General features: G+C 41.1%; 1 protein-coding gene across 1 annotated transcript; it reads right to left on the bottom strand.

The window, feature by feature from the left end:
* Window positions 1-15081: 15081 nt before the first annotated feature.
* LOC142492271 (uncharacterized) lies at window positions 15082-18280 on the bottom strand. Its single transcript, XM_075594942.1, has 3 exons — window positions 18004-18280; window positions 16528-16605; window positions 15082-16162 (listed from the first exon to the last, which is right to left on the bottom strand). Exons 1-3 carry the CDS (start codon window positions 18278-18280, stop codon window positions 15141-15143), a joined length of 1377 nt encoding a protein of 458 aa, XP_075451057.1. The 3' UTR covers window positions 15082-15140.
* Window positions 18281-18743: the final 463 nt, after the last annotated feature.

The raw sequence follows: 18743 nt of genomic DNA, 5'->3' as shown, positions 1-18743 counted from the left end.
AGGTAGGATATACCTTCAATGTGTTAGAAGAGGCCCTGCCTCAAGGAGCTTGCAAGCTATAGGCAAGGTAAGTTGACATTGGGTGCAAGGGATGAAAGGGTTTGTGAGTTTTAGAAGCAATAGAGCAGCAGTAATATTGCCAAACAGCAGTGAACGGCAACAACCGGTGGACACCCTTTGGCTGACGCCAGAGACTGTTTGCCTTTGGGGCGACGCAGATGTAGACTGAAAGGGTTCTGAACTAATTCAGCTGGGCTTTGAAATTCCTTTGTCCAGTCATATACACCCGAGGGGGTGAGGTTGACAAAACACAGTGCAGCAAGAAATCCCAAATGTTAACCCTTAGAACGCTGGTTCTGTGCAGAGGGGAGCAGTTCTTGGGAAACCCTTTCAAGCGTTTGCCTTTGGAGTATACTCCTCTGCACCAATGCCCCTGTCATGTGGAGTGCCAAAGGGTTCTATCCTATCTTCTGTGCTATTCGGAGTGCACATGCTGCCACTAGGTGACATAATCAGACGGCATTGCCTGGCTTATCACTGTTATGCAGATGACAATCAACTCTACTTGTCCTTTGCATCAGGACCCATTATTAGTCTTCAATAGATGTTTATCTGAGATCCTAGAGTGGATGAGTTCTAGTTGGTTGAGGTTGAATCCTGATAAGTAAGAAGTGCTCGTGGTGGATGCTCACCGTCAGAAGACAGCAAGACTGCAGCTAGGTCGACACACTGTCCTTGCGCTTGGGGGCTCCGAGCTGCTAAACTCTGTCCATGTAAGGAATCTTGGTGTTGTCCTTGACTGTGACTTGACCCTTAAACATTAGGTGTCAGCCGTGATCAAATCTTCATTTTTCCACTTAAAGAACACAGCCAGGATTATGCACGTGAATACTGCGGACAGGTTGTTAACTAACCAGACCTGTTCTTGTCACATGGCACCTCTTCTCCGTTCTCTGCACTCGCTGCCTGTAAAATGGCAAATTTATTTCAAGATTGGCTTGTTGACATTCTTAGCACTACATTACCAGGGTCCTAGCTATTTGAAACAACTTCTGGTTCCTTACACTTTGATCTGCAGATGAAGGATTCTTAACAGTTCCCATAATCTCTTTAACTTCCTTTGGGGCCCGAGCTTTTAGCCACGCTGCTCCCAATCTCTGGAACAATCCTCCTCATACAGTTCAAGACGCCCTCTCTCTGGAAATCTATAAAACCAGGTTCAAGACCTACCTGTTTACCCAGGCATTTAATTAATTAACCGTAACCTGTCCGGCATTTAATACCTACAGTACCATCCCATCCTGTATTGTATCTTTCCTTGCGTTTATTCTCATTTATAACCTTAAATATTTTCTTCTTTTTTCCCCTTTTGTAACTATGAAGTTCTTTGAGTCCCATTGGGAGAAAAGCGCTATATAAATACAGTTATTATTATTATAGAAATGAACCTCATATTATTGCTCGTTTAATTCAAGGTTTTCTATTACACCACACAAATCTAGACACACCCCTTTTGTAACCTCTTTTGTAAATCACTTATTGTTTGGCGTGGGATTGAGACATGGAAAACCTGGAAAAGGTACAGGATTCTAGGAGAATATTCATTTTCACCAAGATTATTTTTCCTAGCTATGATATCAAATATGATTGCCACTTTTTCAGATCCGCCTTGATTATCTTTATTAATGGGGGAATAATTCTGGTTATATAGGTTTTTGTATTGTTTTGTTATGTAGACTCCCAAGAAGACTAATTTCCTGCAAGTTTATTTTGAAGTCTAAATTCAATTTGGCTTGAGAGTCAGCCATTGTATTTATAGTACACTAAGGGCCTCATGCAGTAAGCGTTGATAAGGGAATTATCACCATTTTATAGCCAAAATTGGGTTTGAGATTCAGTAAGCGCCGATAAGTGCTTGATTTCGCCAGGTTTCGGAGCCGATTATTTTGTTATGGCCAGTCGGCTGCCGATAAGCCTGTTTTCGCCACTGATCGACACTTTTTTAAATCGGCTGGATTCAACAAAAAAAAACAGCTTATCGGGCCTGATCGGCACTACGAAATTGAGATGTTATGGCCAATTTCTCCCGCCAACTAAAGTTGGCAGTTTGGAGGGGAGAACGATCGCTAAGGCTGCCGCAACGGCACTTAGAAAAAAAAAACTTCTGTACATCAATGGAGTCAATGGAGCGGGGACGTATAACAGTATAGTACTGTTTACGTTTCATTGCTCACAATACAAACGTCATTTGCATTACAGTGTGGGGGCATTCCCTGCATTGTGTCACAGCTGACGTGTATTATTTGCATAACATTATACTTTTACATGTTTGCAGCATTTGCGGGTCACATTACTCATCATGTGATGATGTGCCAAGGGAAAATACTATACTCAACTCTTAAAGGAGAACCTCACATCATATCACACATTTTATTGAACTGAGCGACAATTATTTACATGATGTTACACATGTCACACATGTCACACATACACAGTATATTCATCTTCCTTTACATTACACAATGCTTGTAATGTGACACGCATCTTTAAACGTTCATGTACATCTAAATTCTCATGTTTACATCTAGTTTTGGGTCCTCCCTATTTTCATGACGTCACTTATTGGACGCTCAATCACATTGCATGTTTACATTGTAACCGTAGCATTACAAGCACTTCAACCTAACTTATACACACATGTACAGTAATTCAGCATTGGGACACCTTGTTAACTCATTCTATACCAACTATCCTCCTTACAGAAATGCATGCATATGCACACGACTATTCATTGTTGTCAACATGTCACAATAACATGCCTAATTACACATGTTACACAAAACTTTTCCCACGTCAATCTCAGCCTTTTTGTCAAATTACATGACTGACTGTTGCGTTCACAAGTGTTACATGCATTGCACATGCAACTATTTATTTGCAAGCAATGTTTCTACAAAGGTTCACGTCACATCATTGCCAAATATCATCATTCCCTGCAGAATACAGACAACAAATACTTATAACAAGAACTGCACACAGCTTGCCACAGAAGTACTTTATTATGTTAATGTAACACCTTGCATTTTACTATGTCACCTGACATCATCACATACCTATTTAAAGGACGCCCATTACCTGATCATTCACAGCTACTCATTTCAAAATGTTGAGATTGTTTAGGAGACGGAGGAACATTCTTTTCTATGACATGCTTGATGATGAAGACAATCATATAGGGCAAGGGAGGGACACACCGAGGGACAGTGACAGGGACAGTCACGCGGATACGACAGAGACAGGGAGAGGGACAGGAGATCAGAGGAGAAGACAGAGGAGACAAGTTGTGCCTCGTCCGCGTCTGTACAGGGAGAGAACCCTGTTAGATGGGATGAGTGAGGAGGAGATTGTAAGTCGCTATCGTTTGAGTTCAGCAGCAATCTTAGCTCTTTATCAGGAGATAAGGGGAGATTTAGATTTTTTCACAGCCAGAGGTCGTGCAGTCCCTGGGCTTGTTAAAATGCTGTGCTCATTACATTATCTTGCTTCCGCGTCATACCAGACAACTGTGGGCATAGTGGGCGGGGTCTCGCAATCTACATTCTCGCGGGCCTTGACCCAGTTTCTCTATGCACTCAATAGACGCGCTAGGAATTATATTCATTTTCCTACAGAGGCGACAGAGTGGCTGGAAGTCAGGACTGGCTTTTATAATATAGCAGGGATACCATGTGTGCTGGGTGCAATCGATTGCACACATGTTGCTTTGATTGCACCTAGTCAGAGTGAGCATGTGTACCGCAATCGGAAGCACTACCATTCACTCAATGTACAGGTGGTATGTGATGCGACGATGAGGATAATGCATGTGGTACCCAAATTCCCTGGTTCCAGTCACGATTCCTCTATCCTGAGGAACTCTTCAGTCTTCCATGCGTTCGAAGAGGGACATTTTGAACATGGTTGGCTGCTGGGTGAGTACACATTGACATGTTCTAACACAAAACACATTTTTATTTAGGAATGTTGGCATTGTACAATTTGATCACTAATGTCAGCTTATGTGTGCTCCATTCATTATAGGTGACTCAGGATACGGAATTAGGCCGTGGCTCTTGACTCCGGTGCTAAACCCTCAAACTGAAGCAGAGGACAGTACAATGCAGCCCATATATCTACAAGATCTGTTATAGAGAGGACATTTGGCCTACTCAAGACCAGATTTAGGTGTCTGGACAGAACTGGTGGGGCTCTTCTATACAAGCCTCAAAAAGTGTCTGATATTATACTTGCCTGTTGCATTTTGCACAATGTTGCACTGAGGCACAATGTACAGTCAGACCTAGCTGAGCCTGTGGTAGACGAGCATCCCACCCATGTAGCTGCTGAAAATGAACAAACAGCCAGTGGTGGCCAGACACGCCAGAATCTCATCAATTCATTTTTTTCTTGTAAGTACAAACATATATGTTCCAAGTTCTAGTTTTATACTTACATTATGTTATCTTAACAATAATGTTTTTTTATATACCCTTCTGGTAGGACACAGATGAATATGGGTTGCACACCTTTCTTCTCTCTGCTGTGTGCACAAAGGGATGTGGCACGGGTATGTTATTGTTGCACAGGTTATATAATCCCTCTTCAATTTTACTTTAGTTGTGTGTATGTGAATACAACTGGGGTAACAAAGCACTAATATTTTAGCATTGTGTTGTTCCTTATGCTAACACAATACACATATTATGCCCATACTCATTCATGCTTCTAGTATGCTTACATACAATGTTATTGGTGCAGTGTAACATGTACATCCATATGATGTGTACACCAGCCTGATTTACATTTTGAATGTCATGAAATATACATGGTGTTGCACATTTAACACCAAATACACACTTTGCTGTGTTGTTTACAGTACTGAAGATGGCATGTCAATGTTTGCAATTTATATATTGTTCCTTTGCATTATAGGTATATCTCCAGTATGACTGATCATGGTATGTATATTTGCTGACATCTCTCATAAGATGTGCCTACATCAATCTTCCTATAATTATTTGAAGTCAAAACCCAACATATTGGTTTAAACACAAATGTTACATATATGTACTTTCTGTATCATGTATATGCATTTAGCTACTCTTGAGCTTTCATGTGCATTGTATTAGAAAATGATTACTCCCATTTCATCACATTTTATGTATGTTTCCTTATAAATTCCATTAATGTAATATAGAGGTGTTTGGAGACAAGGGGATAACTGTAGTTATTTCTTTACTTACGGGAGATCATTCATCACGGATGAAATTGACTGATCATAAAACTCCATGCATGAATGCCTGCAATCACAACAATGCGTACTACATCTTATATTTAGCAATGTTGGTGTTTTGTAATGCTAGGAATTAATAGTCAACATTAATTTAAATTTGTGACATGTGTATGTATAAGTCACACGTGTGTGGATGTGTCCTACATGTACCAAGTGTTAAACTGTTAACAGAGAAGACAAATTTGTCACTAATGTTACTGTCATTTAGCATTTCTAATTTACCAATATGACAATGTTGGTAATATTTTTGCAATATAAATCACGTCACTTCATCATTATCATGATGATAATTATCAAGTATTCTCACAATTGTAACGTCAATCACGTGCACATTAGCATAGACACACTTTGTAAGACAACTGTTTGTGTCTGTATCAATTTGTGTAGGATCCATGTATAACACCGACAAATGATAACACCAGCTTTATTATGGTAGCTTATATCATCATATTGACTATACTATGTATTTTTAGAACGTTTAATAAACACAGTAAACTATAGTTAGTTAGGTTAATGAAATATACACAGAAACGTACTTCATTACATGATGTTGATGTCATAATCAGAACATCATGCATTGTAGGGGACCACAACATCTGGCCAATAACATTATTTGCTACAGTCCCAAACCATTTTATCAACATACCCATGTAACAAGAGATTTTTAACAAGAAATGGCTAGTTGGTTGTAAGTGTCCTTTACATTGGGAGAAGGAGTGGCTCAGTGAGTAAAGACACACACTGGCACTGAGATTTTGAAGCAGGGGAGTCTGGTTCAATTCCCGGTGTCGGCTCCTTGTGACCTTGGGCAAGTCACTTTATCTCCCTGTGCCTCAGGCGGCAAAAAATACATTGTAAGTTCCACGGGCCAGGGACCTCAGCCTGAAAAATGTGTCTGTAAAGCGCTGTGTACAACTAGCAGCGCTATACATGAACATGCTCATATTATAATTATTATTATTATTATTATTATTATTGTTACATAGTTTCGACAGTCATACGTTCTATTACACAATATAATTCACAAATGTGTTAGCAGAGTGGGAATGGTTGTTATATATAAAACACACCATGCCATAAAATGATAGTAGTCATTAAAGAACACTCAATAAAAATTCATGAGGCACTATTTTGCAACATCATTATGTTAATTAAGTGCTTATGCAATATAGGCATAAGGGTATCACATTTTTAATTGTTTGTTAATAAGTGCTGCAAGCAATATAAAATTAGTTCCATATGTAGTATAGTAGTCGGTGGCTCCTCCTCACAATCATCTCATATAAAGGTAGACTCTTCTGAAATCATACATTGATCCGATTGTATCTTCCCCGACATCTCTGAAATACAGCAAACACATGATGGTCAAATATGGCACCTTACTATATATGTATCCGTGACAACGCATTACACAGCTCTATATGATTGTGTACATACACACGTCACTCACTTATATGTTAGAAGTACAAGTGTACATCAGTATGTAATGTTTCTTTAAATTTGTAGCAGGCATAACTATGTATATGATGTGAACGTTGCCTGTATACTGAAAATTGTGCGCGCACATCTTAGTGTGCGCACGCACTTCACGCTTGGCTGCACTAACTGTTAGCGCATGCGCAAAACAAAGCGTACGTTGTGCGTTCAATACATCTTGAAAATACCATTAAACATAAAATCTTTATTTCAAATACAATGAATACGAAACTACATTCGTTCTAAACGAGTACATCTGTATTCTTTTTAAACAGACGTGTTTGGACAGAAAGGACGGCCGATAACACAATGCGCAAATGCAATACGTGTGACGTCATGTTAAACCAGCGTGAAACGCACGCTAACACTCCTCCCACTCAATTAACATTCGGCTAACGCCCAGTTTACGGCTACAAACACTGAGCCGCACACATGACACACTGCAGTTACCGTTACTATAACAAAACATGACAGCCAATAGGCTTTGAGGCGCGCACGTCGCTTGGGGGCGGGACTTACATCCGTAATCCTTTTTAAGGACGCCTTGGGCCATGACAAGGGTCCCACGTCATACGTGGTGGACCCGCTTTTAAATGTTGTAGATGTAGCATGATAACAAAACAGGTATGTGTTAGAGTTATGGTAAAATGTTGCTAATATGTTTAAAGTGATAGGAAAGTACGTATATTTATTCCGTCAGCAATGTGTACTACTCTTTCAGGTTCTACTATATTGTATTCGGAAACAATTTGTTTGTGATCGCTACATGTTATGCAGTCTGCTATGTTACGCTGTATCCACGCATTGAAAGGGAAAATGGTGGTTAGAAAAAAAAAAAAATATTTAAACGCAGAGTCAACTCATAACGGTTGTTATATTTACCATTCTTCTAGAATTAACTCTTCGTCTGGCTGCAACTGGTCGCTCCAGAAATGCAAGGCTTTTTCATCCACGCTTGACCCACCCGCTGAATCCAGTATGACACACATCTCCTCCATGAAGCGCTCATAGGAATCGCCACTGCTTTCTTCAAACAATTGGTCGGGAGGTATGTTCATTTCTTCGGGTACCCATTCCAATGCATTTTCAGCTGAAAGGCTTGGTACATAATCATAGTAGTTATGTTCTTGTACAATGTGGGTTTCAGGAATGGAGGGTGCAGATATTGCAGCAGGTATCGATTCACACGGAACAGTAGTAGCGGATCCATTGCTATTGGCATTAGGAATAAATATGCCTTTAACCACAATATATGTGCCTTCTTTCACGGTGAAATGTTTTTCTTTGGCAATCTTCCAGAAACCATAGTTGTGTTCTAGCTTATCCTGCACACGTTCAAAAAAGTAATTAGTTGATAAAGTGAATGTTATTGAGGAATTAAAATTGCGCGCATGCCGACGGTTTTGGTAATAAGGATATTTTGCTCGAATCAAATCATAGATTTGGCGTGTGCTTGCTTGGTGTCCGCAAGTTGATAAAATAGCTTCTGAAATCATGTATTTATAACCTAAATTCGGATTCATAATTGTCACCAATTCATCAGCCATTGCAGAGTAGCACAAAAGATGTGTGCAGGTATCTGTTCTTTGCTCATCAAAATGAAACTGCTCAATGGCTAACAAATTGCTGTGTTTCCTTTTCAAGGTCAACAAAAGTATAAACTGTAACTCCTTATTTCAAACGCCAATTGGATTTCTAGTTATAATTGCTTGAACATTTGTGGTTTGTGATAGCCGCATGTGGGACAAACATGTATCCTTTTTTTATCTCGTTTCTGAAAACATTACTACACTTTTCATTCAGTAACATTGAGTTTTCTTGCAAAATAACAAAGAGCAGTGTGTGAAAATAGTGCTTAGACAGCCATATCAGTAAATACACACACCTGCAAAATGAAATGTTTTGTTCCCACATACATTTCTGTGTGTATTTGAAAGTCTGGTTAAGTCCCTGTCTGCATGAGTTTAAATACGTGTGTATCTATATATATATAAATATCTCTCTCTCATAAATATATATATATATATAAAGTGTATATTGTACTATATGTATATTGTGTGTATGTGTATGTGTATGTGTATGTGTATATATATATATATATATATATATATTGTGACAGAAACCAGGGGATGGTAATAAATTCCATATATAGGGCTCCCAGGATACTGAACAGTTTCTATCCTGTCTGGCCTGGGAGTGCAGCCTTATAATACATGCACTCCATCCCACAGTTTGGCAAGCGCTGGAACTGAGGGATGAGAGATCCAGACCAGAGTTTGTCTGGCTGCCTGATTTCTGTCACCTGTCATGCTAATTAGAAATCAGGTATGTAAGACTGATTTCCTGGTTGCTCTTGTCTCTTCTCCAGAGCCTGGAAGGCTGCTGAACACAGTGGGGAGAAGCCTCTTCCCCACACAGGTTCAATCGTTCTGTTCATTTGGCTAAGTCTGCAAAAGTACCTTGTTTTGTTGTTGGAAAGTGGAAAAGCCATTTCCACCCTGAGTTAGGGAAATCTAAGTTAAGTTATCGCTCAGGTGAGCAGCTTTTGTTTTGATGTGTTTTGTTGTATGCACTGTGGCAGTCTCAGTGCCTGGGACTGAATAAACCAGGCCCAGCCTGTTTAAAGGAACAGTACGTGACGCCTCCTCATTTTAACCTACCCTAAAAGACCGTGTTCTAACCGTCCCGGACAAGCGGCAGAGCCCCGGAGTAAGCTGTTTGTCACATATGGTGGAGAATGCGGGCAGAACACTAAAAGGTCTGGGGGTTAAAGAACTTTAAAGGGAAAAAAAAAAAAAAAAAAAAGTTTTTTTCTCTCTCTCCAAACAAGATGGAAGACGTGGTGAGTGCGCTGGTACGCAATGTCGCTGTCCAGAAAGACGCGAATAAAGCCCAGCAACAGGCGAGTGAAACCCAGCGACAGCTGTTAATAGCCCAGCAAGAGACTAATGCAAACCAGCAAGAGACAAACCGCTTGCTGAGAGAGGAGCAACAGCGGTTCGCTCAGGGCTTACAGCAGGAACTCGAGATCCTGAGGGGGACTATCAGTAACCTTCCACTGGCAGCGGCAGCCCCAGTTCCGAAAATGACCAGGGCAAGCCACTACCTTCAGAAGATGGGACCCTCGGATGATGTGGAAGCCTATCTTCTCACGTTTGAACGCACGGCACAGAGAGAGGGATGGCCAGAAGCTGAGTGGGCTGGTCTAATCGCACCCTTCCTAAGCGGCGAACCCCAGAAGGCTTACTTTGATCTAGAGCCAGCCGAAGCTAACGTCTATGCAAAATTGAAGTTCGAGATCCTCGCCCGCCTCGGCGTAACCACGGCTGTTCGCGCCCAAAGGTTTCACGCATGGTCCTTCACGATGGATAAAGCCACCCGAAGCCAGATGTATGACCTCATCCACCTCGCCCGGAAGTGGCTACAACCCGAGATCAACTCAGCAAGCCACATCGTGGAACGGTTGGTCATGGACCAGTTCTTGAGGAAACTTCCCTCTGCCTTGAGTCAGAGGACCCCTTGAATAACCATCTGTGGGCATTTGTAAAGGTTAATGGTAAGAGGGTTCGGGCACTTCTGGACTCTGGGAGCATGGTCACACTAGTGTCCGAATACCTCTTGCCCATTAAGAAGAAACAGGGAAACAGTTCACAAAGAATGGCAATTTGTTGTATACATGGGGATAATCATGAATATTCCACTGTTGATGTTTTTTTTGAAACAGAGTTTGGTTCTTTAGATTTCAAGGTGGGTATTGTACCCAAACTGGCACATGATGTGTTAATAGGGACCGACTTTCCCCATTTTCTAAAAATGTGGTCCCCCGCTCAGAATAGCGCCCAGAGTTCAATAGCAGACCATAACGAAGTATTAGAAGAAATAAATCCTTTCCCGTTTTCAGAAATGGAGGTTGACGAGGGCCCAAATAAGAGGGGGGGAAAGGAGGAGTGCTGTAAAATTCCCTTCCCCATCACTACTTTGGTAGGGAATACCCCAAATCAAGATGTTGATCAGACACTTACCACCCCAGAACCGGATAAGACCCTCGCTGACCTAGAGGTCAGTCCTGGGAGTTTTAAGAAGGCCCAGTGGGAGGACCCCACGTTAGCGGTAGCAAGGGGAAATATACGGGACCTGAATAGTACTCCTGGCCAACCAGATAGGTCACTTGCTTACCCCTACTTCGAGGTAGAGAACGACCTAGTATATCGGGTTGATAAAAGGAAATCAGTTACAACTAAACAATTGTTGGTACCACGGACATTCCGTAACGTAGTATTACACCTCGCACATAGTCATCCATTGGGGGGACACCTAGGGGTGGAAAAGACAAAGGAAAAGGTTCTCCGAAGCTTCTATTGGCCTGGGGTTCTGGCAGAAATTACGAATTATTGTTCCTCATGCCCAGCATGTCAGATCACCGCCCCGTTCAAGGCGTACCGCAGCCCATTGGTACCCCTTCCCATAATAGAGGTACCATTTGACCGGATTGCTATGGATCTAGTAGGACCCCTAATAAAGTCTGCTAGGGGACATCAGCATATATTGGTAATATTAGATTATGCTACCCGATATCCGGAGGCAGTTCCCCTACGTAGCACCTCTGCCAAAAACATAGCAAAAGAGTTGGTAGTTCTGTTTTCCCGGGTTGGAATTCCTAATGAGATTCTATCTGACCAGGGAACACCATTTATGTCCCAAGTAACAAAAGAGTTATGTAAACTCCTAAAAATCAAGCATCTCAGAACCTCAGTCTATCATCCACAAACAGATGGTTTAGTGGAAAGGTTCAATAAAACCTTAAAGAGCATGTTACGGCGGGCGGTCGATAAAGATGGGAAAAACTGGGATTGTTTGTTACCGTACCTGTTATTTGCCATTAGGGAAGTTCCCCAATCATCCACAGGCTTCTCCCCGTTTGAACTATTGTATGGCCGACACCCAAGGGGCTTACTGGATATAGCCAAAGAGACTTGGGAACACGAGGTTACCCCTTACAGAAGTGTAATAGAGCATGTTGCCCAGATGCAGGACCGCATTGCTGCAGTCCTACCCATAGTGAGGGAACACATGGAGAAAGCTCAAGAAGCACAGAGGAATACGTATAATAAGGGTGCTAGGGTCAGAATTTTTTTTCCAGGCGATAGGGTACTAGTTCTGGTTCCCACCGTGGAAAGTAAATTCCTTGCTAAATGGCATGGGCCATATGAGGTCTTGGAAAGAGTGGGAGAAGTAAATTATAAGGTAAGACAGCCAGGTAGGAGGAAACCTGAGCAAATTTACCATATAAACCTACTCAAGCCCTGGAAAGATAGAGAAGTCTTGTCAACCCTAGTAACCCCAGGTCCGTCAGAGAGTCAAGAAACTGACCCAGAGGTTAGCATAGCTGAAACCCTGTCCGTTCATCAGAAACAAGAGGTTCAGAATTTAGTGAGAAGAAACAAAGAAATCTTCTCTACACAGCCAGGTAGAACTAGCGTAATTGAACATGACCTAGTCTCTGAACCGGGGGTCCGAGTTAACCTTAAACCGTACCGAATCCCAGAGGCCAAAAGAGAGGCTATAAGTTTAGAGGTTAAAAAAATGCTAAAACTAGGCGTAATTGAGGAATCCCAAAGTGGGTGGAACAGCCCTATAGTCTTAGTCCCAAAGCCAGATGGTACAACAAGGTTTTGTAATGACTACCGGAAACTAAACGCGGTGTCAAAATTTGATACTTATCCTATGCCCAGGGTAGATGAACTTGTAGAGAGACTGGGCAAAGCCCGATATCTCACAACCCTAGACCTAACAAAAGGGTACTGGCAGGTTCCCCTCACAGAAAGGGCAAAAGAAAAGACAGCCTTCTCAACCCCAGATGGCCTCTTTCAGTATAGGGTGCTGCCTTTTGGCTTACATGGAGCTCCCGCCACATTCCAAAGAATGATGGACAAAATTTTAAAACCACATGCTCGGTATGCTGCTGCCTACCTGGATGATGTGGTAATCCATAGTGAAGATTGGCAATCCCACCTTCCAAAGGTCCAAGCTGTGCTCGACGCAGTTCGGTCTGCTGGACTAACTGCTAACCCCGCTAAATGCACCATTGGTCTGGAGGAGGCCAAGTATCTGGGGTATTCTATTGGCAGAGGTTTACTCAAACCCCAAACACTCAAAGTGGAGGCGATACAAGGTTGGCCAAGGCCAGTTACAAAAAAACAAGTAAGGACCTTTTTGGTGTTAATTGGGTACTATAGAAGGTTTATTCCCAATTTTGCAACTAAGGCAACCCCACTAACCGACCTCACAAAAGCAAGAGGACCGCTTATGGTAAAGTGGTCCCCCGAAACCGAACAGGCCTTTAGAAGCCTGAAAGAAGCTCTCTGTGCCCAACCAGTGTTGGTCACACCTGACTTCTCCAAAGAGTTCGTAGTCCAAACCGACGCATCTGAGGTAGGGCTGGGGGCGGTACTCTCCCAGGAGTCTCAAGGTGAGGAACACCCCATCCTTTATTTAAGTAGGAAACTAAATCCCCAGGAGAAGAATTACTCCATAGTAGAGAAAGAGTGTCTCGCAATAAAGTGGGCTGTAGAGACGCTCAAATACTACCTGTTGGGGAGAAAATTCCGGTTGGTCACAGATCATGCACCCCTTACCTGGATGTGTCAAAACAGGGAGAAGAATGCTAGAGTGACCAGGTGGTTCCTAAGCCTACAACCCTTTAAATTTTCTGTGGAACACAGGTCAGGGCACAAACATGGCAATGCTGACGGGTTGTCAAGGATGCACTCCCTAATATCCATGGTCGCTCATCCCTCGGGGTCTGAGCTGGGGGGGAGGATATGTGACAGAAACCAGGGGATGGTAATAAATTCCATATATAGGGCTCCCAGGATACTGAACAGTTTCTATCCTGTCTGGCCTGGGAGTGCAGCCTTATAATACATGCACTCCATCCCACAGTTTGGCAAGCGCTGGAACTGAGGGATGAGAGATCCAGACCAGAGTTTGTCTGGCTGCCTGATTTCTGTCACCTGTCATGCTAATTAGAAATCAGGTATGTAAGACTGATTTCCTGGTTGCTCTTGTCTCTTCTCCAGAGCCTGGAAGGCTGCTGAACACAGTGGGGAGAAGCCTCTTCCCCACACAGGTTCAATCGTTCTGTTCATTTGGCTAAGTCTGCAAAAGTACCTTGTTTTGTTGTTGGAAAGTGGAAAAGCCATTTCCACCCTGAGTTAGGGAAATCTAAGTTAAGTTATCGCTCAGGTGAGCAGCTTTTGTTTTGATGTGTTTTGTTGTATGCACTGTGGCAGTCTCAGTGCCTGGGACTGAATAAACCAGGCCCAGCCTGTTTAAAGGAACAGTACGTGACGCCTCCTCATTTTAACCTACCCTAAAAGACCGTGTTCTAACCGTCCCGGACAAGCGGCAGAGCCCCGGAGTAAGCTGTTTGTCACAATATATTATATATATATAAAAAATTAAAAAAAAAATTTTTTTTATATATATATATTATATATAAAAAAAATGTTTTTTTTGTTTTTTTTTTTACATATTGCTGGAGTACACACAACATATTGATGGCAGTAAGTAGGCCTTGTATGAAACCTATTTAAATGGTGATAAACATGAGTGAATTAAGTAATAAACATTTGTTTGCACCCAATAATGTTAGAGGCTCACACTTAGTATAGTTGTCAAACATTAGGCCTGTATTATTAAAATAGTGTGTTTTCACAAGGAAGCATGAAGTGTATGTTTTTTGTAAATACATCTATACCAGTTTAGATAGTACTATATATATACACACACACACAGACACACACACAGTGTGTGTCTGTGTGTGTGTGTGTGCATATATCAATACATACTACATATATATTAGTATCAATTCAGAGATGTTCTTGAAACAAGAACACATAAATGATTAAAGGACAACATTACAATGGCCACCAAAGGTAAGTAATATTTAACACAAAATCCTGCTGTACACGTACAAGAAAGATGTTTGCAGTTAAATAGGTGCTTTTATAATTGCATGAAAATAATATGCACATGCAATGATTACATCAATTAACACACCCAAATGCAATGTTTTGCTGCAAAGTCAATGGCAGCTTCTCTAAACTTAGCAACTGGCTCCTGGTGGACCATTACTGAACAGACGATTAAAACATAAATATTTATAACACTATTCATTAATTAGGAGTGTTAACATTTCCAAAACTTCACGTGTACAAAAACATACTTGAAAGTTTGGAAACAACACAGTCTTCAGCATACATACAATAGTAATTAGATAATCTGAAGTCAACAAAACAAGGCCAAAGACATATTTTCTGAATTATAACATTTATTTTTTTTGTTCCTTTTGCGAGCGAGTAACAGGCCTGCTTGTTGTCTCTTGAGTTTTCCTTTTTCTTTTGCCACCAACTTTAGGCACAACAGAGCCACTTTGAGTGGCCTCTGGCACTTCACGGGCAGGGCTTGTGGCCAGTGACTCACCTACAGGGCTTTTGGGCAGTGACTGTTCACCTACGGGGCTTGTGGCCAGTGACTCACCTACAGGGCTTGTGGCCAGTGACTCACCTACAGGGCTTTTGGGCAGCGATTCACCTACAGGGCTTTTGGGCAGTGACTCACCTACAGGGCTTTTGGGTAGTGACTGTTCACGGACAGGGCTTGTGCCCACTGACACATGTGAGCAAGTTGGTAGACACTGCACAAGTGATGGTTGGTCTGTTTCATGTGTGTCTTTTGTTGTTTTTGACCAAAAACTGGTCAGTAGTAACTGCTTGTGTTTTCTTTTTGTGGCCTCCTTTGTAGGTGTCAGCTGCTGAATTTGTACAGATGGCAGCGGTAGGATGTCGTCAGGAACCTGCACAGCAATGTCTGCTACTTGACCGGTAACATTTGGGCCTGGTGAATGAATATCAGATGAATGTGGTGAAAACTGACCTGCATGAACAGATCCTGGCTGTGAGGTGTTGAATTGTGGTACATTAGTCATTCTCCAGTAATTAGCTTGTGTTTGCTGAACAACTAATGCTTCGAATGAGGTGTTGATTTTTTGCAACTGTTTAGGCACTTCAATGAAGACTCTGTGGAGATGTGCCAATTGTGAAACTGTTTCTTCCTGCAGTGCAATCATCCTTTCCAGCACTGTCATCAGGTCAGAATGGCGACGATTTTCTGCTTCCACAATTTTTCCCTCAGAAGCTACAATTGCATCATATGTGGTATTTGCTGGACGTTTTGGCGGTAAAACAGTTTCAATTGGAACCTCTTCATGGTCACTTGCTTGTATTTGTGTGTCTATGGCGGCGGCGGCATCATCATCATCATCATCATCATCAAAATCCTCTTCATCATGTTCTACAAATAAATGTACACATTATTAAATGGCATGTTAATCTCTGCTGTGTTACTATGTAATTGTACTGTGTCATAAGTAACAACTAACATGTTTCCATACGTTTTATAACCTCACATTAAAAACTACCTTGACTTAAGAATAATGTTTGGACTCAGTATGAAATATGAGTGAATGAAAACTTGCTGTAAACTCACAACTCCTACATGATAGTTAACATCACTAACACAATACAAGTTGGCTTACACTTCATTTTCACTGACACTAAGTAATCCTATTTAAAGAAGATGTGCAAAACAAATAATGAACATGACAACATAACATATAGAAGAGCACATATTATATGGCCACCAACTGATACACTCACCTTCTAGGTGTGTTGAGCTGGCTGACCCAGGTGAAGACACTTGTTCAGTCTCAGGTGACACATGTCCTTCAGGGGCAACTATATATAACAATAACATAAGTTTTACATTTACATGTGTAAATATTGAACAAACAGTTATTGTATGTTCTGTATTTATGAGTACCTAACAGCATCATTTCCTTAACCCAAAATGTGTGTGTGAAAGTGAACATAAATAGTTGTAATAACAATGTACATGCCTGTGTACTTAGAACTTTTGAGTTCCCTAACATAAAACATACTATGTTCCTGCAGTAATGCGTGAGGATAAATAGATTAAATTTGAACATAAAAATCATATGTTGTGTAGTGATATCAGTATCATAATGTACATAACTATCATGAGACGACCATTCACAATGGTTATCATGAAGGTGGTCATATTGCACAAAGTGTTGTTTTTGGTAGAGGATATGTGTGGTACATTAATATAAGATGTGGCACACATGAATGTGGCTGTGACTAAACAAGACAACACATGCAGTGTGTGATAATGTGTCGTTGATAGTAGTAGTTCAACTATAGATATGAGTGAACTAATGTGTGACGTACGGTTTGATAAGTAATGAGTTGTTGGGGCATTTAGTAGCTAAAGTGAAGCTTTCAAATGAGTGTGATTAACTTCAGTTGTGCTAGTCAGGTTGTAATAACGGTATTCCCTTCCCCAAAAAGCCTAATCAGCCACACCTTTCAATGACTTGAAACAGGTGAAAATGGTGTGAACTAAGTTGACCCTAAAATGAGGCTGTAATTAGTGTGTGTGCTGAACCCCACCCCCTCTGTTGAAGTGTATGCTGTGATGAGATATTAATTGCAGCTGGTTTAACACAATGGTAGATGAGCTAAATAGTCGTGTGCAGTTTTTAAGTTATGAAAACAATGACATAAAATATGATACGTGTGCCTCATTATGCTGTCTGTATATGAGTTAAAGTAAAAATGGACCTTTTCATAAACAACTATAGATGTGTTAGTGCAAGTGATGTTTGTAGGCCGTTGCATGCAATATATTTGATGCATGCTTAAAATAGGCAGTAATGTCATGTTTGTCGGAGTAAAATAAATAAAATACACAATAATATTATACATATTTCTGTTCTGTACCTGTAGCTAGTAATAATTTCTGATTAACATGTGTTACACATGTGTACTACCCTGTTGTTCCCCATCTTCGCCCACCATCAATTGCTTCCACTGCAGCAATGCATTTTGGGAATTCACATGTAAATGAGCACGCAATGGCACGTGCTATATTAGTTACTGCTTTTAGTAGGACTACAACATATATGTCTATTTTGAGATATATATATATACAGAATCAGACATATACATATATAGATGCAGGTATGCTTATATTGTGAAGACAGTATAAAAAGCAGTGTAACTATGCAAAATAACTGTAAGCAACGACACGCCTAGTACAGTAATATTTCTCACCTGGTGGAAATTGTGAGGGGTAAATTCCTATATCACGGTCACCAGGTAAGCCTTCCACGACGACGGGAAGTAATTTTGCCCGAAGCAGCTCCTCCAATGGACTTAATATGAGACGTTGTGGTGTGGGCCCACCTCCAGTGACAGTAGCATGCACGCGTTGGTGTTGTATTTTCTTTTTCAATTTGGACCTAATATCATCAAATCTCTTGTGACAACTCCGCTTGTCCCTCACATGATTCCCACACGCATTGACACCAATGACTATTGTGTCCCACATCTCTTTTCTGCTTGCTGAACTTGTCCGCCCTTGAAAAACATATAAAATATATGAGGTAAATTAATAATAATATAAGCACCAGTTTCCTACACTGCTAGCTGTTCCAAGAGATAGCAAACATGCTGTTTTATGTGTAATATGTGAAGCACATGAGCATTCACTACTAAACCTATACATGTAAGCAAGCTTGCATTCATATTGTATGCAGTTATGGCAAATTGACCGCCTGTGTTTAGTTGTCCTTGTAAGGCATGATAAAAAGCTGTGTTTCCAGACTAATTAACATAGAAAGATATTGTGAACCCATATTTGCATATGAACAAAACTCAGATGACCTAGGATCACATGTATTTGAATAATAAATGTAAAGGTACACTTACCTAGTAAATGTCCATATATACTGTCATAGTGCTCCAGAATGCCAGTGACAAGAGCTGTATTTTCCTGGTCATTGAAGCGAGGA

Source organism: Ascaphus truei, chromosome 4, assembly GCF_040206685.1.
Source record: "Ascaphus truei isolate aAscTru1 chromosome 4, aAscTru1.hap1, whole genome shotgun sequence".
Taxonomy (NCBI): Eukaryota; Metazoa; Chordata; class Amphibia; order Anura; family Ascaphidae; genus Ascaphus; species Ascaphus truei.
The sequence above is the reverse complement of the archived record's forward strand: the minus strand, read 5'-3'. Positions and strand labels throughout refer to the sequence as shown.